We start from the raw sequence: 22,358 nt of genomic DNA, 5'->3' as shown, positions 1-22,358 counted from the left end.
AGTTCTATAGGAGAGTTATGTGGAGGGAGAGTTCTATAGGAGAGTTATGTGGTAGGAGAGTTCTATAGGAGAGTTATGTGGAGGGATAGTTCTATAGGAGAGTTATGTGGAGGGAGAGTTCTATAGGAGAGTTATGTGGAGGGAGAGTTCTATAGGATTGTTATGTGGTAGGAGAGTTCAATAGGGGAGTTATGTGGTAGGAGAGTTCTATAGGGGAGTTATGTGGAAGGAGAGTTCTATAAGACAGTTATGTGGTGGGAGAGTTCTATAGGAGAGTTATGTGGAGGGAGAGTTCCTTCGGAGGTTATGTGGAGGGGAGAGTTCTATAGGGGAGTTATGTGGAGGGAGAGTTCTATAAGACAGTTATGTGGTGGGAGCGTTCTATAGGAGAGTTATGTGGTGGGAGAGTTCTATAGGAGAGTTATGTGGAGGGAGAGTTCTATAGGAGAGTTATGTGGTAGGAGGGTTCTATAGGAGAGTTATGTGGAGGGATAGTTCTATAGGAGAGTTATGTGGAGGAGAGTTCTATAGGAGAGTTATGTGGAGGGAGAGTTCTATAGGAGAGTTATGTGGTAGGAGAGTTCTATAGGAGAGTTATGTGGAGGGATAGTTCTATAGGAGGATTTATGTGGTAGGAGAGTTCTATAGGAGAGTTATGTGGAGGGAAGTTCTTTTGGAGAGTTATGTGGTAGGAGAGTTCTATAGGGGAGTTATGTGGTAGGAGAGTTCTATAGGGGAGTTATGTGGTGGGAAGATCTATAGGAGAGTTATGTGGAGGGATAGTTCTATAGGAGAGTTATGTGGAGTTGAGTTCTATAGGAGAGTTATGTGGAGGGAGAGTTCTATAGGGAGTTATGTGGAGGAGAGTTCTATAGGAGAGTTATGTGGTAGGAGAGTTCTATAGGGGAGTTATGTGGTCGTTGAGTTCTATAGGGGAGTTTTGTGGAGGGAGAATTCTATAGGAGTGTTAAGTGGTGGTAGAGTTCTATAGGATTGTTATGTGGTAGGAGAGTTCAATAAGGGAGTTATGTGGTAGGAGAGTTCTATAGAGGGGAGTTATGTGGTAGGAGAGTTCTATAAGACAGTTATGTGGTGGGGAGAGTTCTATAGGAGAGTGATGTGGAGTTATGTGGAGGGAGAGTTCTATAAGACAGTTATGTGGTGGAGAGCGTTCGATAGGAGAGTTATGTGGTAGGAGAGTTCTATAGGAGAGTTATGTGGAGGGATAGTTCTAAGGAGAGTTATGTGGAGGGATAGTTCTATAGGAGAGTTATGTGGTGGGAGAGTTCTATAGGAGAGTTATGTGGAGGGAGAGTTCTATAGGAGAGTTATGTGGAGGGAGAGTTCTTTTGGAGAGTTGTGGTAGGAGAGTTCTATAGGGGAGTTATGTGGTAGGAGAGTTCTATAGGGGAGTTATGTGGTGGGAGAGTTCTATAGGAGAGTTCTAAAGGAGAGTTATGTGGAGGAGAGGTCTATAGGAGAGTTATGTGGAGGGAGAGTTATGTGGAGGGAGAGTTCTATAGGACAGTTATGTGGTGGGAGCGTTCTATAGGAGAGTTATGTGGTAGGAGAGTTCTATAGGAGAGTTATGTGGTGGGAGAGTTCAATAGGGGAGTTATGTGGTAGGAGAGTTCTATAGGAGAGTTATGTGGTGGGAGAGTTCTATAGGAGAGTTATGTGGAGGAGAGTTCTATAGGACAGTTATGTGGTGGTAACGTTCTATAGGAGAGTTATGTGGTAGGAGAGTTGTATAGGAGAGTTATGTGGTGGGAGAGTTCTATAGGATTGTTATGTGGTAGGAGAGTTCAATAGGGGAGTTATGTGGTAGGAGAGTTCTATAGGGGAGTTATGTGGTAGGAGAGTTGTATAGGAGAGTTATGTAGTGGGAGAGTTGTATAGGAGAGTTCTAAAGGAGGTTATGTTGAGGGAGAGTTCTATAGGAGAGTTATGTGGAGGGAGAGTTCTATAGGGGAGTTATGTGGTAGGAGAGTTCTACAAGACAGTTATGTGGTGGGAGAGTTCTATAGGAGAGTTATGTGGAGGGAGAGTTCTTAGGAGAGTTATGTGGAGGGAGAGTTCTATAGGGGAGTTATGTGGAGGGAGAGTTCTATAGGAGAGTTATGTGGTAGGAGAGTTCTATAGGGGAGTTATGTGGTAGTTGAGTTCTATAGGGGAGTTTTGTGGAGGGAGAATTCTTTAGGAGTGTTAAGTGGTGGTAGAGTTCTATAGGATTGTTATGTGGTAGGAGAGTTCAATAAGGGAGTTATGTGGTAGGAGAGTTCTATAGGGGAGTTATGTGGTGGGAGAGTTCTATAGGAGAGTTATGTTTTGGGAGAGTTCTATAGGAGAGTTATGTGGTGGGAGAGATCTATAGGAGAGTTATGTGGAGGGATAGTTCTATAGGAGAGTTATGTGGAGGGAGAGTTCTATAGGAGAGTTATGTGGAGGGAGAGTTCTTTTGGAGAGTTATGTGGTAGGAGAGTTCTATAGGGGAGTTATGTGGTAGGAGAGTTGTATAGGAGAGTTATGTAGTGGGAGAGTTGTATAGGAGAGTTCTAAAGGAGGGTTATGTTGAGGGAGATTTCTATAGGAGAGTTATGTGGAGGGAGAGTTCTATAGGACAGTTATGTGGTGGGAGCGTTCTATAGGAGAGTTATGTGGTAGGAGAGTTCTATAGGAGAGTTATGTGGTGGGAGAGTTCTATAGGAGAGTTATGTGGAGGGAGAGTTCTATAGGACAGTTATGTGGTGGTAACGTTCTATAGGATAGTTATGTGGAGGGAGAGTTCTATAGGGGAGTTATGTGGAGGGAGAGTTCTATAGGATTGTTATGTGGTAGGAGAGTTCAATAGGGGAGTTATGTGGTAGGAGAGTTCTATAGGGGAGTTATGTGGTAGGAGAGTTGTATAGGAGAGTTATGTAGTGGGAGAGTTGTATAGGAGAGTTCTAAAGGAGGGTTATGTTGAGGGAGATTTCTATAGGAGAGTTATGTGGAGGGAGAGTTCTATAGGAGAGTTATGTGGAGGGAGAGTTCCTTCGGAGAGTTATGTGGAGGGAGAGTTCCTTCGGAGAGTTATGTGGAGGAGAGTTCTATAGGACAGTTATGTGGTAGGAGAGTTCTATAGGGGAGTTATGTGCTAGGAGAGTACTACAGGAGAGTTCTAAAGAAGAGTTATGTGGAGGGAGAGATCTATAGGAGAGTTATGTGGTAGGAGAGTTCTATAGGGGAGTTATGTGGTAGGAGAGTTCTATAGGGGAGTTATGTGGTGGGAGAGTTCTATAGGAGAGTTTTGTGGTAGGAGAGTTCTATGGGAGAGTTCTATGGGAGAGTTATGTGGTAGGAGAGTTCTATAGGAGAGTTATGTGGAGGGAGAGTTCTATAGGAGAGTTATGTGGTAGGAGAGTTCTATAGGAGAGTTATGTGGTAGGAGAGTTCTATAGGAGAGTTTTGTGGTAGGAGAGTTCTATGGGAAAGTTCTATGGGAGAGTTATGTGGAGGGAGAGTTCTATAGGAGAGTTATGTTGTGGGAGAGTTCTATATGGGAGTTATGTGGAGGGAGAGTTCTATAGGGGAGTTATGTGGAGGAGAGTTATATAGGGCAGTTATGTGGAGGGAGAGTTCTATAGGGGAGTTATGTGGAGGGAGAGTTCTATAGGGGAGTTATGTGGAGGAAGAGTTCTATAGGGGAGTTATGTGGAGTGAGAGTTCTATAGGAGAGTTATGTGGTGAGATATTTCTATAGGAGAGTTATGTTGTGGGAGAGTTCTATAGGGGAGTTATGTGGAGGGAGAGTTCCTTCGGAGAGTTATGTGGAGGGAGAGTTCTATAGGGGAGTTATGTGGAGGAGAGTTCTATAAGACAGTTATGTGGTGGGAGCGTTCTATAGGAGAGTTATGTGGTGGGAGAGTTCTATAGGAGAGTTATGTGGTAGGAGAGTTCTATGGGAGAGTTATGTGGAGGGATAGTTCTATAGGAGAGTTATGTGGAGGGAGAGTTCTATAGGAGAGTTATGTGGTAGGAGAGTTCTATGGGAGAGTTATGTGGTAGGAGAGTTCCTTAGGAGTGTTCTGTGGAGGCAGAGTTCTATAGGAGAGTTATGTGGTAGGAGAGTTCTATGGGAGAGTTATGTGGTAGGAGAGTTCTATAGGAGAGTTTTGTGGTAGGAGAGTTCTATGGGAAAGTTCTATGGGAGAGTTATGTGGAGGAGAGTTCTATAGGAGAGTTATGTTGTGGGAGAGTTCTATATGGGAGTTATGTGGAGGAGAGTTCTATAGGGGAGTTATGTGGAGGAGAGTTATATAGGGCAGTTATGTGGAGGGAGAGTTCTATAGGGGAGTTATGTGGAGGAAGAGTTCTATAGGACAGTTATGTGGTGGTAACGTTCTATAGGATAGTTATGTGGAGGGAGAGTTCTATAGGGGAGTTATGTGGAGGGAGAGTTCTATAGGATTGTTATGTGGTAGGAGAGTTCAATGGGAGTTATGTGGTAGGAGAGTTCTATAGGGGAGTTATGTGGTAGGAGAGTTGTATAGGAGAGTTATGTAGTGGGAGAGTTGTATAGGAGAGTTCTAAAGGAGGGTTATGTTGAGGGAGATTTCTATAGGAGAGTTATGTGGAGGGAGAGTTCTATAGGAGAGTTATGTGGAGGGAGAGTTCCTTCGGAGAGTTATGTGGAGGGAGAGTTCCTTCGGAGAGTTATGTGGAGGGAGAGTTCTATAGGACAGTTATGTGGTAGGAGAGTTCTATAGGGGAGTTATGTGCTAGGAGAGTACTACAGGAGAGTTCTAAAGAAGAGTTATGTGGAGGGAGAGATCTATAGGAGAGTTATGTGGTAGGAGAGTTCTATAGGGGAGTTATGTGGTAGGAGAGTTCTATAGGGGAGTTATGTGGTGGGAGAGTTCTATAGGAGAGTTTTGTGGTAGGAGAGTTCTATGGGAGAGTTCTATGGGAGAGTTATGTGGTAGGAGCATTCTATAGGATAGTCATGTGTTAGGAGAGTTCTATAGGAGAGTTATGTGGAGGGAGAGTTCTATAGGAGAGTTATGTGGTAGGAGAGTTCTATAGGAGAGTTATGTGGTAGGAGAGTTCTATAGGAGAGTTTTGTGGTAGGAGAGTTCTATGGGAAAGTTCTATGGGAGAGTTATGTGGAGGGAGAGTTCTATAGGAGAGTTATGTTGTGGGAGAGTTCTATATGGGAGTTATGTGGAGGAGAGTTCTATGGGGAGTTATGTGGAGGGAGAGTTATATAGGGCAGTTATGTGGAGGAGAGTTCTATAGGGGAGTTATGTGGAGGAGAGTTCTATAGGGGAGTTATGTGGAGGAAGAGTTCTATAGGGGAGTTATGTGGAGTGAGAGTTCTATAGGAGAGTTATGTGGTGAGATATTTCTATAGGAGAGTTATGTTGTGGGAGAGTTCTATAGGGGAGTTATGTGGAGGGAGAGTTCCTTCGGAGAGTTATGTGGAGGGAGAGTTCTATAGGGGAGTTATGTGGAGGAGAGTTCTATAAGACAGTTATGTGGTGGGAGCGTTCTATAGGAGAGTTATGTGGTGGGAGAGTTCTATAGGAGAGTTATGTGGTAGGAGAGTTCTATGGGAGAGTTATGTGGAGGGATAGTTCTATAGGAGAGTTATGTGGAGGGAGAGTTCTATAGGAGAGTTATGTGGTAGGAGAGTTCTATGGGAGAGTTATGTGGTGGGAGAGTTCCTTAGGAGTGTTCTGTGGAGGCAGAGTTCTATAGGAGAGTTATGTGGTAGGAGAGTTCTATGGGAGAGTTATGTGGTAGGAGAGTTCTATAGGAGAGTTTTGTGGTAGGAGAGTTCTATGGGAAAGTTCTATGGGAGAGTTTGGTGGAGGGAGAGTTCTATAGGAGAGTTATGTTGTGGGAGAGTTCTATATGGGAGTTATGTGGAGGGAGAGTTCTATAGGGGAGGTATGTGGAGGGAGAGTTATATAGGGGAGTTATGTGGAGGGAGAGTTCTATAGGGGAGTTATGTGGAGGGAGAGTTCTATAGGGGAGTTATGTGGAGGAAGAGTTCTATAGGGGAGTTATGTGGAGGGAGAGTTCTATAGGAGAGTTATGTGGTGAGATATTTCTATAGGAGAGTTATGTTGTGGGAGAGTTCTATAGGGGAGTTATGTGGAGGGAGAGTTCTATAGGGGAGTTATGTGGAGGGAGAGTTCTATAGGGGAGTTATGTGGAGGAGAGTTCTATAGGAGTGTTAAGTGGTGGTAGAGTTCTATAGGATTGTTATGTGGTAGGAGAGTTCAATAGGGGAGTTATGTGGTAGGAGAGTTCTATAGGGGAGTTATGTGGTAGGAAAGTTGTATAGGAGAGTTATGTGGTGGGAGAGTTGTATAGGAGAGTTCTAAAGGAGGGTTATGTGGTAGGAGAGTTCAATAGGGGAGTTATGTGTTAGGAGAGTTCTATAGGGGAGTTATGTGGTAGGAGAGTTCTATAGGAGAGTTATGTGGAGGGAGAGTTGTATAGGAGAGTTATGTGGTGGGAGAGTTGTATAGGAGAGTTCTAAAGGAGGGTTATGTGGTAGGAGAGTTCAATAGGGGAGTTATGTGGAGGGAGAGTTCTATAGGGGAGTTATGTGGTAGGAGAGTTCAATAGGGGAGTTATGTGTTAGGAGAGTTCTATAGGGGAGTTATGTGGTAGGAGAGTTCTATAGGAGAGTTATGTGGAGGAGAGTTGTATAGGAGAGTTATGTGGTGGGAGAGTTGTATAGGAGAGTTCTAAAGGAGGGTTATGTGGTAGGAGAGTTCAATAGGGGAGTTATGTGGAGGGAGAGTTCTATAGGGGAGTTATGTGGTAGGAGAGTTCTATAGGAGAGTTATGTGGAGGGAGAGTTACTTCGGAGAGTTATGTGGAGGGAGAGTTCTATAGGGGAGTTATGTGGAGGGAGAGTTCTATAAGACAGTTATGTGGTGGGAGCGTTCTATAGGAGAGTTATGTGGTGGGAGAGTTCTATAGGAGAGTTATGTGGTAGGAGAGTTCTATGGGAGAGTTATGTGGAGGGATAGTTCTATAGGAGAGTTATGTGGAGGGAGAGTTCTATAGGAGAGTTATGTGGTAGGAGAGTTCTATGGGAGAGTTATGTGGTGGGAGAGTTCCTTAGGAGAGTTCTGTGGAGGCAGAGTTATATAGGAAAGTTATGTGGTGGGTAGTTCTGGCCCTTTACTATTCTAACACTAGTAGGTCTACATTTACATTTACATTTAAGTCATTTGGCAGACGCTCTTATCCAGAGCGACTTACAAATTGGTGAATTCACCTTATGACATCCACCATCCCTTCCTCCATCCCACCATCCCTCCTTCCCTCCATCCCACCCACCCCCACCCCCCACCATCCCTCCTTCACTCCATCCCACCATCCTCCTTCCCTCCATCCCACCCACCACCCACCCCCCACCATCCCTCTCTCCCTCCCACCCTCCATCCACCTCCCACCATCCTTCCCTCCCTCCATCCCACCCACCTCCATCCCACCTCCCCACCATCCCTCCCTCCATCCCACCCTCCATCCCAACATTCCTCCACCCCAACATCCCTCCCCCTCCCTCCATCCCTCTATCTAGTTGTAGTCTAAACCTGGCCCTTTACTATTCTAACACTAGTAGGTCTAAACCTGGCCCTTTACTATTCTAACACTAGTAGGTCTAAACCTGGCCCTTTACTATTCTAACACTAGTAGGTCCTTTAATATTCTAACACTAGTAGGCCCTTTACTATTCTAACACCAGTAGGTTTAGACCTGGCCCTTTACTATTCTAACACTAGTAGGTCCTTTACTATTCTAACACTAGTAGGCCCTTTACTATTCTAACACTAGTAGGCCCTTTACTATTCTAACACTAGTAGGCCCTTTACTATTCTAACACCAGTAGGTTTAGACCTGGCCCTTTACTATTCTAACACTAGTAGGTCCTTTACTATTCTAACACTAGTAGGTCTAAACCTGGCCCTTTACTATAGTACAAAGTTCTCCTTTTGGCATTTACAATGAAGTTGGTACATCAAGCACGATTTCGTGGTTTGTTCTTGTTGTCCTGTTCTGAAGCTGAATAGAGAGATACAGTAGCTACTGTAATAAATATGGATGTGATTGGTGGAATTACATTGTAACTACGATCCATCAAAGAGCCTGGGCGATAACATCTCCATGCCTTGTAGCCATCGTTGTTACACACTGCCATTTCTAATCTTGACTGCTCTAATGTTGAGCTACATAGTACGATTCCCCCCGGCCTTCTCCCTCGCCTCTCCTTTCCTCTCCTCCTCTTCTCTCCTTTCCTTCCCCCTCTGCACTTCTCTTCTTTCCTCTCCCCCTCTGCACTCTCTTCTTTTCTCTCCCCCTCCCCATTCTTCTTTTCCCTCCCCCATTCTTCTTTTCTCTCCCCTTCCCCCATTCTTCTTTTCTCCCCCTCCCCATTCTTCTTTTCTCCCCCTCCCCCATTCTTCTTTCTCCCCCTCCCCCCATTCTTCTTTTCTCCCCATTCCCCATTCTTCTTTTCTCCCCCTCCCCCCATTCTTCTTTTCTCCCCCTCCCCCATTCTTCTTTTCTCTCCCCCATTCTTCTTTTCTCTCCCCCCCCCCCACTCTTCTTTTCTCCCCCCTCCCCCATTCTTCTTTTCTCTCCCCCCCTTCTTTTCTCTCCCCCATTCTTCTTTTTCTCTCTTCTTTTCTCCCCCCCCCCCATTCTTTTTCCCCCCATTCTTCTTTTCTCTCCCCCCATTCTTCTTTTCTCCCCCCTCCCCCATTATTCCTCTCTCCCCCCCATTCTTCTTTTTCTCCCCCCATTCCCCCTCCTCCTCCCCATTCTTCTTTTCTCCCCACCCCCATTTCTTTCCTCTTCTTCTTTCCTCTCCCTCCTCCCCCATTCTTCTTTTCTCTCCCCCTCCCCCCATTCTTCTTTCTCTCCCCCTCCCCCCTCCCCCCTCCCCCCATTCTTCTTTCCTCCCCCTCCCCCATTCTTCTTTCCTCCCCCCTCCCCCATTCTTCTTTCCTCCCCCCTCCCCCATTCTTCTTTCCTCCCCCTCCCCCATTCTTCTTTCCTCCCCCCCTCCCCCATTCTTCTTTCCTCTCCCCCTCTGCACTTCTCTTCTTTCCTCTTCCCCTCTGCTCTGCTCTCCCTCCTTTGTTTGTTTGCCTATTATGGGGGAAATCCTTAACTGAATTGCGTCAGAGCTACGTCAATGGCCTCTCAGTGCATTGATGCTGAGGATAGAGACGCCCATATTAATCTATGGGAGAAGAACGTAAAATCGGTTGCCATAACTGTCCCGACCCCGGTGTCTGATCTTCCCCGGGCAGTAGGCGCCGGTGACCCAGATCTGTCTGGTGCCCGACCGTGAAGGCAGAATCTCCGGTGGGCTATCAGCGGGGGGGATTCGGCTTGGAGCAGCGGTCTATCTCCGACTACGATGCCGTTCTCCCAGCCGCACGAACCCTGGGACAAAATGGAGGTGACCAGCGTTAGTAGTGAGGTTAGTTCACTATTATAGCTTCTGCATGGGATGGAAGGCTGTTTATGTCCCAGCAAAATGTATGAAACTGCGACTATATAATGGTGAGACAACATGCATGCTAAAGGAGCAGCTAGGCTAATGCTAGTGGTGCTGCTAAGCAAGCTGGCTTGCTATCTGCCTGTTCCAGAGTTATTTATGCGAACTGTGTTTATTTTGAGGCAGCAACTGTTGTCCTTGATGAAATGTATCGGGTTCATATTGGATTGTTTACCAAGCTGTTGAAACGGGCTGTTTTCACCAGTTCCTTCGGTGCTGGAGTGGATGTTAGCTGCTGTTTTGTCCGTTCATTTATCAGGCTAGTAACGTTAACGCCTCAATTACGGCGGCTGTCAATGCGTTAGCTATAAAGTCAGTCTGTAACTACATCATTTATATTGTTAGGTAAACCATTCGCGTGTTTCGACGTGCTGGGGACTGTTTCCCAGACATGAAACTGTAATGCGCTGTGTTGACGTTGTAGCTGCCAGCAATCCCCGGTCCCACCGCTCCGTTCAGACACGGCTGGTGGGCAGGTCATCATGGCTGCAAGGGTCCAGATTTAGTCAGATTGGACTTGTTATGAGAATGAGGTGAGGGGTAGAGTTAGCTGAAATGCAACAAAAATCTTTTACTTTTGACATTGTATTTTTTTCTATATATATATATTACTGCTCGAAATAAAGGGAACACTTAAACAGCACAATGTAACTCCAAGTCAATCACACTTCTGTGAAATCAAACTGTCCACTTTGGAAGCAACACTGATTGACAATAAATTTCACATGCAGTTGTGCAAATTGAATAGACAACAGGTGGAAATTATAGGCAATTAGCAAGACACCCCCAATAAAGGAGTGGTTCGGTTCTGCAGGTGGGGACCACAGACCACTTCTCAGTTCCTATGCTTCCTGGCTGATGTTTTGGTCACTTTTGAATGCTGGCGGTGTTTTCACTCTCGTGGTAGCATGAGACGGAGTCTACAACCCACACAAGTGGCTCAGGTAGTGCAGCTCATCCAGGATGGCACATCAATGCGAGCTGTGACAAGAAGGTTTGCTGTGTCTGTCAGCGTAGTGTCCAGAGCATGGAGGCGCTACCAGGAGACAGGCCAGTACATCAGGAGATGTGGAGGAGGCCGTAGGAGGGCAACAACCTAGCAGCAGGACCGCTACCTCCGCCTTTGTGCAAGGAGGAGCACTGCCAGAGCCCTGCAAAATGACCTTCAGCAGGCCACAAATGTGCATGTGTCTGCTCAAACTGTCAGAAACAGACTCCACGAGGGTGGTATGAGGGCCCGACGTCCACAGGTGGGGTTGTGCTTACAGCCCAACACCGTGCAGGACGTTTGGCATTTGCCAGAGAACACCAAGATTGGCAAATTCGCCACTGGCGCCCTGTGCTCTTCACAGATGAAAGCAGGTTCACACTGAGCACGTGACAGACTTGACAGAGTCTGGAAACGCCGTGGAGAACGTTCTGCTGCCTGCAACATCCTCCAGCATGACCGGTTTGGCAGTGGGTCAGTCATGGTGTGGGGTGGCATTTCTTTGGGGGGCCGCACAGCCCTCCATGTGCTCGCCAGGGGTAGCGTGACTGCCATTAGGTACCGAGATGAGATCCTCAGACCCCCTGTGAGACCATATGCTGGTGCGGTTGGCCCTGGGTTCCTCCTAATGCAAGACAATGCTAGACCTCATGTGGCTGGAGTGTGTCAGCAGTTCCTGCAAGAGGAAGACATTGATGCTATGGACTGGCCCGCCCGTTCCCCAGACCTGAATCCAATTGAGCACATCTGGGACATGTCTCGCTCCATCCACCAACGCCACACCACAGACTGTCCAGGAGTTGGCGTATGCTTTAGTCCAGGTCTGGGAGGAGATCCCTCAGGAGACCATCCGCCACCTCATCAGGAGCATGCCCAGGGAGGTATGGAGGTCACACAGGCACGTGGAGGCCACACACACTACTGAGCCTCATTTTGACTTGTTTTAATGACATTACATCAAAGTTGGATCAGCCTGTAGTGTGGTTTTCCACTTTAATTTTGAGTCTGACTCCAAATCCAGACCTCCATAGGTTGATAAATGTGATATCCATTGATAATTTGTGTGATTTTGTTGTCAGCACATTCAACTATGTAAAGAAAAAAGTATTTAATAAGAATATTTCATTCATTCAGATCTCGGATGTGTTATTTTAGTGTTCCCTTTATTTTTTTGAGCAATATATATATACACGCACACACACACAGTGGGGCAAAAAAGTATTTAGTCAGCCACCAATTGTGCATGTTCTCCCACTTAAAAGATGAGAGGCCTGTGATTTTCATCATAGGTACACTTATAATAATAATATATCCCATTTAGCAGACGCTTTTGTCCAAAGCGACTTACAAGTCGGCTGGGGCCACTACTTTTACATATGGGTGGCACCAGCGGGAATCGAACCCACGACGCTTGGCGTTGCAAGCGCCATGCTCTACCGACTGAGCCACACAGGACTTATCCTGTTTATCATTTTATCATTTTAAAAGGCTAATTGATCATTAGAAACCCCTTTTGCAATTATGTTAGCACAGCTGAAAACTGTTCTGATTTAAAGAAGCAATACAACTGGCCTTCTTTAGACTAGTTGAGTATCTGAAGAATCAGCATTTGTGGGTTCGATTACAGGCTCAAAATGACCAGAAACAAAACACTTTCTTCTGAAACTCATCAGTCTATTCTTGTACTGAGAAATTAAGGCTATTCCATGCGAGAAATTGCCAAGAAATGGAAGAACTCATACAACGCTGTGTACTACTCCTTCATAGAACAGTGCAAACTGGCTCTAAGCAGAATAGAAAGAGGAGTGGGAGGCCCCGGTGCACAACTGAACATGGGGACAAGTACATTAGTGTCTAGTTTGAGAAACATGTCTCACAAGTCCTCAACTGGCAGCTTCATTAAATAGTATCTGCAAAACACCAGTCTCATGGTCAACAGTGAAGAGGGATGCTTGCCTTGTAGGCAGAGTTCCTCTGTCCAATGTCTGTGTTCCTTTGCCCATCTTAATAAATAAAAAAATATTGGCCAGTCTGAGATATGGCTTTTTCTTTGCAACTCTGCCAGAAGGCAGGCATTCTATTCACTGTTGACGTTGAGACTGGTGATTTTGCGGGTACTACTGTGAGTCAGGAGGAGTGGAGACTCTGAGTCAGGCCTTCATGGTCGAATTGCTGCAAAGAAACCACCACTAAAGGACACCAATGATAAGAATAGACTTGCTTGGGCCAAGAAACACGAGCAATGGACTTTAGACCGGTGGAAATTTGTCCTTTTGATCTGGAGTCCAAATTGGAGATTTTTGGTTCCAACTGCTGTGTCTTTGTGAGATGCAGTTTGGGTGAACAGATGATCTCCGCAAGTGTGTTTCCAACTGTAAAGAATGGAGGAGGTGGTGTTTAGTGGGGGTGCTTTGCTGGTGACACTGTCGGTGATTTATTTAGATATTCAAGCACACTTAACCAGCATGGCTACCACAGCATTTTGCAGCGATACGCCATCCCATCTGGTTTGGGCTTAGTATTTGTTTTTCAACAGGACAATGACCCAAAACACCTCCAGGCTGTGTAAGGGCCATTTGACCAAGAAGCAGAGCGATGGCGTGCTGCATCAGATGACCTGGCCTCCACAACCACCCGACCAAATTTATATGGTTTGAGATAAGTCGGACTGCAGAGTGAAGGAAAAGCAGCCAACAAGTGCTCACCATATGTGGGTACTCCTTCAAGACTGTTGGAAAAGCATTCCAGGTGAAGCTGGTTGAGAGACTGCCAAATGTGCATAGCTGTCATCAAGGCAAAGGGTGGCAATATGAAGAATCTCAAATATAAAATATATTTTGATTTAACACTATTGGTTAAAGTATTCAGACAAACTTTTTCCACATTTTGTTACGTTATTCTAAAATTGATTTAAATTGTTTTTTTCCCCTCATCAATCTACTCACAATACTCCATAATGACAAAGCAAAAACAGGTTCAGAAATTTGTGCAAATGTGTATGTATAAAAATAAATCACATTAACATAAGTATTTAGATCCTTTACTCGGTACTTTGATGAAGCACCTTTGGCAGCGTTTACAGCCTCAAGTCTTCTTGGGTATGGCACTACAAGCTTGGCACAGCTCTATTTGGGGAGTTTCTCTTCTCTGAAGATCCTATCAAACTCTGTCAGGTTGGATGGGGAGTGCCATTGCACAGCTATTTTCAGGTCTCCAGAGATGTTTGATCGGGTTCAAGTCCGGGCTCTGGCTGGGACACTTAAGGACATTTAGAGACTTGTCCCGAAGCAACTCCTGCGTTGTCTTGGCTTTGTGCTTAGGGTTGTTGTCCTGTTGGAAGGTGAACCTTTGCCCCAGTCTGATGTCCTGAGCGCTCTGGAGCAGATTTTCATCAAGGATCTCTCTGTAATTTGCTCCGTTCATCTTTCCCTCGATCCTGACTAGTCTCCCAGTCCCTGCCTCTGAAGAACATCCCTACAGCATGATGCTGCCACCACCATGCTTCACTGTAGGGATGGTGTCGGGTTTCTTCCAGATTTGACGCTTGGCATTCAGGCCAAAGTGTTCAATCTTGGTTTCATCAGATCAGAGAATCTTGTTTCTAATTGTCTGAGAGTCCTTTAGGTGATTTATGTCAAACTCCATGCCGGCTGTCGCGCCTTTTACTGAGGAGTGGCTTCCGTCTGGCCAGTCTACCATAAAGGCCTGATTGGTGGAGTGATGCGGAGATGATTGTCCTTCTGGAATGTTCTCCCATCTCCACAGAGGAACGCTGGAGTGCTGTCATAGTGACCATCGGTTTCTTGGTCAACTTCCTGACCAAGGCCCTTCTCCCCGATTGATCAGTTTATCTGGGCGGCCAGCTCTCGGAAGAGTCTTGGTTGTTCCAAACTTCTTCCGTTTAAAAATGATGGAGGCCGTTGTGTTCTTGGGGACCTTCAATGCTGTAGACATTTTTGGTACCCTTCCCCAGATCAGTGCCTGGACACAATCCTGTCTCTGAGCGCTATGGACATTTCCTTCGACCTCATGGATTGGTTTTTGCTCTAACATGTGCTGTCAACTGTGGAACCTTATATAGACAGGTGTGTGCCTTTCCAAATCATGTCCAACCAATTGAATTTTCCACAGGTGGACTCCAATCAAGTTGTAGAAACATTAAGGATAATCAATGGAAACAGGATGCACCTGGGCTGAATTTTGAGTCTCATAGCAAAGGGACTGAATAATAACGTACTTTTATTTTATTATTATTTTATGGGGTATTGTATGTAGATGAGGAAAACATGTATTTAATCCATTTTAACAAAATGTAATAAAAGTCAAGTGGTCTGAATACTTTCCCGAATGTGCTGTAGTTGGCAATAGAAGCAAATGATACTAACCAAAAAATGTACATTTAGATTTATATATACTTTTGGTTAACCCCATGACAATGATTGAGGTATTTAGACGTTATCAATTAAATGAAGCTTTCACAAAAATGTACATATGAAAACCTTAACTTGCACGCACGCAGATTGGTGAAATGGTAAGATAAATTGGCATTCCACATAAGGCTGCAGTCTCCCCTTTTACCGGCAGCTTCAGGAATAATGGCAGAATCTGCGAAAGCAAGCAGGAGGAGAATAGTTGGGTCATGTTTTTTTTTTCTTCTGTTCATCTAGATCTCTAACTCCCTCTTGGGGCATTTGTCTCATTTCATCAAACCATAAGCTTTAAGCATCAGTCAAGCTCAATGCATATAGTTGATTTTTTTTATGAAACACAGGGTGTGTCTATATGGAAAAATTCAGTCGACTAAGATTTTATTTTGTCGGTAACAGCTCTTGTTGTCACTGATTTAGCCAAATTGACCTGCTGGAACGCTCCCGTCGTGTGTCAGCTCTGTTGATGTGTGATTTGTATTGTGTTGACGTGGTTGTTTACTGTGTGTGTGTGTGTGTGTGTGTGTGTGTGTGTGTGTGTGTGTGTGTGTGTGTGTTCCAGGTTAATGGTCACCAGATCCTGGATGAGCCGATGGACGAGGGAGAGTCTTTTACTCATTGTGTGAGTAATTGTGTGTCACTGTGTAACATGGAGGGTGTGTGTCACTGTGTGAGGAACATGGGGGGTGTGAGGAACATGGAGGGTGTGTGTCACTGTGTGAGGAACATGGGGGGTGTGAGGAACATGGAGGGTGTGTGTCACTGTGTGAGGAACATGGGGGGTGTGAGGAACATGGAGGGGGTGTGTGTCACTGTGTCACTGTGAGGAACATGGGGGGTGTGAGGAACATGGAGGGTGTGTCTCACTGTGTGAGGAACATGGAGGGTGTGCACAGTAGTAGTAGTAATAATAATAGTCATTTGTATAGAGCTTTTCAGAACAGTGTACCTGGTAGAGGATAGTGTACCTGGTAGTGGATAGTGTACCTGGTAGAGGATAGTGTACCTGGTAGAGGATAGTGTACCTGGTAGAGGATAGTGTACCTGGTAGAGGATAGTGTACCTGGTAGAGGATAGTCGAGGATAGTGTACGTGGTGGAGGATAGTGTACCTGGTGGAGGATAGTGTATCTGGTAGAGGATAGTGGAGGATAGTGTACCTGGTAGAGGATAGTGGAGGATAGTGTTCCTGGTAGAGGATAGTGTACCTGGTGGAGGATAGTGTATCTGGTAGAGGATAGTAGAGGATAGTGTACCTGGTAGAGGATAGTGGAGGATAGTGTACCTGGTAGAGGATAGTGTACCTGGTAGAGGATAGTGTACCTGGTGGAGGATAGTGTATCTGGTAGAGGATAGTAGAGGATAGTGTACCTGGTAGAGGATAGTGGAGAATAGTGTTCCTGGTAGAGGATAGTGTTCCTGGTAGAGGATAGTCAAGGATAGTGTACCTGGTAGAGGATAGTGTACCTGGTAGAGGATAGTAGAGGATAGTAGAGGATAGTGTTCCTGGTGGAGGATAGTGTACCTGGTGGAGGATAGTGTATCTGGTAGAGGATAGTAGAGCATAGTGTACCTGGTAGAGGATAGTGTACCTGGTAGAGGATAGTGTACCTGGTAGAGGATAGTAGAGGATAGTTTACCTGGTAGAGGATAGTAGAGGATAGTGTTCCTGGTAGACGATAGTGGAGGATAGTGTTCCTGGTAGAGGATAGTGTTCCTGGTAGAGGATAGTCAAGGATAGTGTTCCTGGTAGAGGATAGTGTACGTGGTAGAGGATAGTGTACATGGTAGAGGATAGTGTACCTGGTGGAGGATAGTGTACCTGGTGGAGGATAGTGTATCTGGTAGAGGATTGTAGAGGATAGTGTACCTGGTAGAGGATAGTAGAGGATAGTGTTCCTGGTGGAGGATAGTGTTCCTGGTGGAGGATAGTGTTCCTGGTGGAGGATAGTGTTCCTGGTGGAGGATAGTGTACCTGGTGGAGGATAGTGTATCTGGTAGAGGATAGTGTACCTGGTAGAGGATAGTGTACCTGGTAGAGGATAGTGTTCCTGGTGGAGGATAGTAGAGGATAGTGTTCCTGGTAGAGGATAGTAGAGGATAGTTTACCTGGTAGAGGATAGTAGAGGATAGTGTTCCTGGTGGAGGATAGTGTACCTGGTAGAGGATAGTGTTCCTGGTGGAGGATAGTAGAGGATAGTGTTCCTGGTAGAGGATAGTAGAGGATAGTTTACCTGGTAGAGGATAGTAGAGGATAGTGTTCCTGGTGGAGGATAGTGTTCCTGGTGGAGGATAGTGTACCTGGTGGAGGATAGTGTATCTGGTAGAGGAAAGTAGAGGATAGTGTACCTGGTAGAGGATAGTTTACCTGGTAGAGGATAGTAGAGGATAGTGTTCCTAGTAGAGGATAGTGTTCCTGGTAGAGGATAGTCTGGTGGAGGATAAGATAGTGTTCCTGGTAGAGGATAGTAGAGGATAGTGTTCCTTGTAGAGGATAGTCAAGGATAGTGTACCTGGTAGAGGATAGTGTACCTGGTAGAGGATAGTCAAGGATAGTGTTCCTGGTAGAGGATAGTCGAGGATAGTGTACCTGGTAGAGGATAGTGTACCTGGTAGAGGATAGTGTACCTGGTAGAGGATAGTGTACCTGGTAGAGGATAGTGTACCTGGTAGAGGATAGTGTTCCTGGTAGAGGATAGTCGAGGATAGTGTACCTGGTAGAGGATAGTGTACCTGGTAGAGGATAGTGTACCTGGTAGAGGATAGTGTACCTGGTAGAGGATAGTGTACCTGGTAGAGGATAGTGTTCCTGGTAGAGGATAGTGTTCCTGGTAGAGGATAGTCAAGGATAGTGTACCTGGTGGAGGATAGTGTTCCTGGTAGAGGATAGTCAATGATAGTGTACCTGGTGGAGGATAGTGTTCCTGGTAGAGGATAGTGTTCCTGGTAGAGGATAGTGTACCTGGTAGAGGATAGTGTTCCTGGTAGAGGATAGTGTTCCTGGTAGAGGATAGTGTTCCTGGTAGAGGATAGTGTACCTGGTAGAGGATAGTGTACCTGGTAGAGGATAGTGTACCTGGTAGAGGATAGTGTACCTGGTAGAGGATAGTGTACCTGGTAGAGGATAGTGTACCTGGTAGAGGATAGTAGAGGATAGTGTACCTGGTAGAGGATAGTAGAGGATAGTGTTCCTGGTGGAGGATAGTGTTCCTGGTGGAGGATAGTGTACCTGGTGGAGGATAGTGTACCTGGTGGAGGATAGTGTACCTGGTGGAGGATAGTGTACCTGGTGGAGGATAGTGTACCTGGTGGAGGATAGTGTACCTGGTGGAGGATAGTGTTCCTGGTAGAGGATAGTGTTCCTGGTAGAGGATAGTGTTCCTGGTAGAGGATAGTGTTCCTGGTGGAGGATAGTGCCCCTGGTAGAGGATAGTGTTCCTGGGTGGAGGATAGTGTCCCTGGTAGAGGATAGTGTCCCTGGTAGAGGATAGTGTTCCTGGTAGAGGATAGTGTTCCTGGTAGAGGATGGTAGAGGATAGTGTTCCTGGTAGAGGATGGTAGAGGATAGTGTACCTGGTAGAGGATAGTGTTCCTGGTAGAGGATAGTAGAGGATAGTGTACCTGGTGGAGGATAGTGTACCTGGTAGAGGATAGTGTCCCTGGTAGAGGATAGTGTTCCTGGTAGAGGATAGTGTTCCTGGTGGAGGATAGTGTTCCTGGTGGAGGATAGTGTACCTGGTGGAGGATAGTGTACCTGGTGGAGGACAGTGTACCTGGTAGAGGATAGTGGAGGATAGTGTACCTGGTAGAGGATAGTGTACCTGGTAGAGGATAGTGTTCCTGGTAGAGGATAGTGTTCCTGGTAGAGGATAGTGTTCCTGGTAGAGGATGGTAGAGGATAGTTTTCCTGGTAGAGGATGGTAGAGGATAGTTTTCCTGGTAGAGGATGGTAGAGGATAGTGTTCCTGGTAGAGGATGGTAGAGGATAGTGTTCCTGGTAGAGGATTGTAGAGGATAGTGTTCCTGGTAGAGGATGGTAGAGGATAGTGTACCTGGTAGAGGATAGTGTTCCTGGTAGAGGATAGTGTTCCTGGTAGAGGATAGTGTATGTGGTAGAGGATAGTGTATACCTGGTAGAGGATAGTGTTCCTGGTAGAGGATAGTGTACCTGGTAGAGGATAGTGTACCTGGTAGAGGATAGTAGAGGATAGTGTACCTGGTAGAGGATAGTAGAGGATAGTGTTCCTGGTGGAGGATAGTGTTCCTGGTGGAGGATAGTGTACCTGGTGGAGGATAGTGTATCTGGTAGAGGATAGTAGAGGATAGTGTACCTGGTAGAGGATAGTGTACCTGGTAGAGGATAGTGTACCTGGTAGAGGATAGTGTTCCTGGTGGAGGATAGTAGAGGATAGTGTTCCTGGTAGAGGATAGTAGAGGATAGTTTACCTGGTAGAGGATAGTAGAGGATAGTAGAGGATAGTGGACCTGGTAGAGGATAGTGTTCCTGGTGGAGGATAGTAGAGGATAGTGTTCCTGGTAGAGGGATAGTAGAGGATAGTTTACCTGGTAGAGGATAGTAGAGGATAGTCCTGGATAGAGGATAGTAGAGGATAGTGTTCCTAGTAGAGGATAGTGTTCCTGGTGGAGGATAGTAGAGGATAGTGTACCTGGTAGAGGATAGTAGAGGATAGTTTACCTGGTAGAGGATAGTGTTCCTGGTAGAGGATAGTGTTCCTGGTAGAGGATAGTCAAGGATAGTGTTCCTGGTAGACGATAGTGGAGGATAGTGTTCCTGGTAGAGGATAGTGTACCTGGTAGAGGATAGTGTACCTGGTAGAGGATAGTGTACCTGGTAGAGGATAGTAGAGGATAGTTTACCTGGTAGAGGATAGTAGAGGATAGTGTTCCTAGTAGAGGATAGTGTTCCTGGTAGAGGATAGTCAAGGATAGTGTTCCTGGTAGAGGATAGTCGAGGATAGTGTTCCTGGTAGAGGATAGTCAAGGATAGTGTACCTGGTAGAGGATAGTGTACCTGGTAGAGGATAGTCAAGGATAGTGTTCCTGGTAGAGGATAGTCGAGGATAGTGTTCCTGGTAGAGAATAGTGTACCTGGTAGAGGATAGTGTACCTGGTAGAGGATAGTGTACCTGGTAGAGGATAGTGTACCTGGTGGAGGATAGTGTTCCTGGTAGAGGATAGTCAAGGATAGTGTTCCTAGTAGAGGATAGTCGAGGATAGTGTACCTGGTAGAGGATAGTGTACCTGGTAGAGGATAGTGTACCTGGTAGAGGATAGTGTACCTGGTAGAGGATAGTGTACCTGGTAGAGGATAGTGTTCCTGGTAGAGGATAGAGGATAGTGTACCTGGTGGAGGATAGTGTTCCTGGTAGAGGATAGTCAATGATAGTGTACCTGGTAGAGGATAGTGTTCCTGGTAGAGGATAGTGTTCCTGGTAGAGGATAGTGTTCCTGGTAGAGGATAGTGTACCTGGTAGAGGATAGTGTACCTGGTAGAGGATAGTGTACCTGGTAGAGGATAGTGTACCTGGTAGAGGATAGTGTACCTGGTAGAGGATAGTGTACCTGGTAGAGGATAGTGTTCCTGGTAGAGGATAGTGTTCCTGGTAGAGGATAGTAGAGGATAGTGTACCTGGTAGAGGATAGTAGAGGATAGTGTTCCTGGTGGAGGATAGTGTTCCTGGTGGAGGATAGTGTTCCTGGTGGAGGATAGTGTTCCTGGTGGAGGATAGTGTACCTGGTGGAGGATAGTGTACCTGGTGGAGGATAGTGTACCTGGTGGAGGATAGTGTACCTGGTAGAGGATAGTGTTCCTGGTAGAGGATAGTGTTCCTGGTCGAGGATAGTGTACCTGTTCGAGGATAGTGTACCTGGTGGAGGATAGTGTACCTGGTGGAGGATAGTGTACCTGGTGGAGGATAGTGTACCTGGTGGAGGATAGTGTACCTGGTGGAGGATAGTGTACCTGGTGGAGGATAGTGTTCCTGGTAGAGGATAGTGTTCCTGGTAGAGGATGGTAGAGGATAGTGTACCTGGTAGAGGATAGTAGAGGATAGTGTACCTGGTAGAGGATAGTGTACCTGGTAGAGGATAGTGTTCCTGGTAGAGGATAGTGTTCCTGGTAGAGAATAGTGTACCTGGTAGAGGATAGTGTACCTGGTAGAGGATAGTGTACCTGGTAGAGGATAGTCAAGGATAGTGTTCCTAGTAGAGGATAGTCGAGGATAGTGTACCTGGTAGAGGATAGTGTTCCTGGTGGAGGATAGTGTCCCTGGTAGAGGAGTGTCCCTGGTAGAGGATAGTGTACCTGGTGGAGGATAGTGTACCTGGTAGAGGATAGTGTTCCTGGTAGAGGATGGTAGAGGATAGTGTTCCTGGTAGAGGATAGTAGAGGATAGTGTACCTGGTGGAGGATAGTGTACCTGGTAGAGGATAGTGTTCCTGGTGGAGGATAGTGTACCTGGTGGAGGATAGTGTTCCTGATGGAGGATAGTGTACCTGGTGGAGGATAGTGTACCTGGTGGAGGATAGTGTACCTGGTGGAGGATAGTGTACCTGGTGGAGGACAGTGTACCTGGTAGAGGATAGTGGAGGATAGTGTACCTGGTAGAGGATAGTGTACCTGGTAGAGGATAGTGCTCCTGGTAGAGGATAGTGTTCCTGGTAGAGGATAGTGTTCCTGGTAGAGGATAGTGTTCCTGGTAGAGGATGGTAGAGGATAGTTTTCCTGGTAGAGGATGGTAGAGGATAGTTTTCCTGGTAGAGGATGGTAGAGGATAGTGTTCCTGGTAGAGGATGGTAGAGGATAGTGTTCCTGGTAGAGGATTGTAGAGGATAGTGTTCCTGGTAGAGGATAGTGTACCTGGTAGAGGATAGTGTTCCTGGTAGAGGATAGTGTACCTGGTAGAGGATAGTAGAGGATAGTGTTCCTGGTAGAGGATAGTGTTCCTGGTAGAGGATAGTAGAGGATAGTGTACCTGGTGGAGGATAGTGTTCCTGGTAGAGGATAGTGTTCCTGGTAGAGGATAATAGAGGATAGTGTTCCTGGTAGAGGATAGTGTTCCTGGTAGAGGATAGTCAAGGATAGTGTTCCTGGTAGAGGATAGTCGAGGATTGTGTACCTGGTAGAGGATAGTGTTCCTGGTAGAGGATAGTGTACCTGGTAGAGGATAGTGTACCTGGTAGAGGATAGTGTACCTGGTAGAGGATAGTAGAGGATAGTGTACCTGGTGGAGGATAGTGTTCCTGGTAGAGGATAGTGTTCCTGGTAGAGGATAGTGTTCCTGGTAGAGGATAGTGTACCTGGTAGAGGATAGTGTACCTGGTAGAGGCTATTGTACCTGGTAGAGGATAGT

At 46.0% G+C, this 22,358-nt stretch overlaps 1 protein-coding gene across 1 annotated transcript in view; it reads left to right on the top strand.

Moving 5' to 3' along the window:
* The first annotated feature begins 9,143 nt into the window (after positions 1–9,143).
* The window catches only part of LOC135528925 (ribosomal protein S6 kinase alpha-6-like), an 80,261-nt gene continuing 67,046 nt past the window's right edge, over positions 9,144–22,358 (top strand). Inside the window, exons 1-2 of the mRNA XM_064957923.1 lie at positions 9,144–9,493; positions 15,549–15,608. Coding sequence (XP_064813995.1) covers positions 9,431–9,493; positions 15,549–15,608 — 123 coding nt within the window. The 5' untranslated portion in view covers positions 9,144–9,430. The remainder of the gene's footprint in view (positions 9,494–15,548; positions 15,609–22,358) is intronic.

Source organism: Oncorhynchus masou, unplaced genomic scaffold (genome assembly GCF_036934945.1).
Source record: "Oncorhynchus masou masou isolate Uvic2021 unplaced genomic scaffold, UVic_Omas_1.1 unplaced_scaffold_1058, whole genome shotgun sequence".
Lineage (NCBI taxonomy): Eukaryota > Metazoa > Chordata > Actinopteri > Salmoniformes > Salmonidae > Oncorhynchus > Oncorhynchus masou.
The sequence above is the reverse complement of the archived record's forward strand: the minus strand, read 5'-3'. Positions and strand labels throughout refer to the sequence as shown.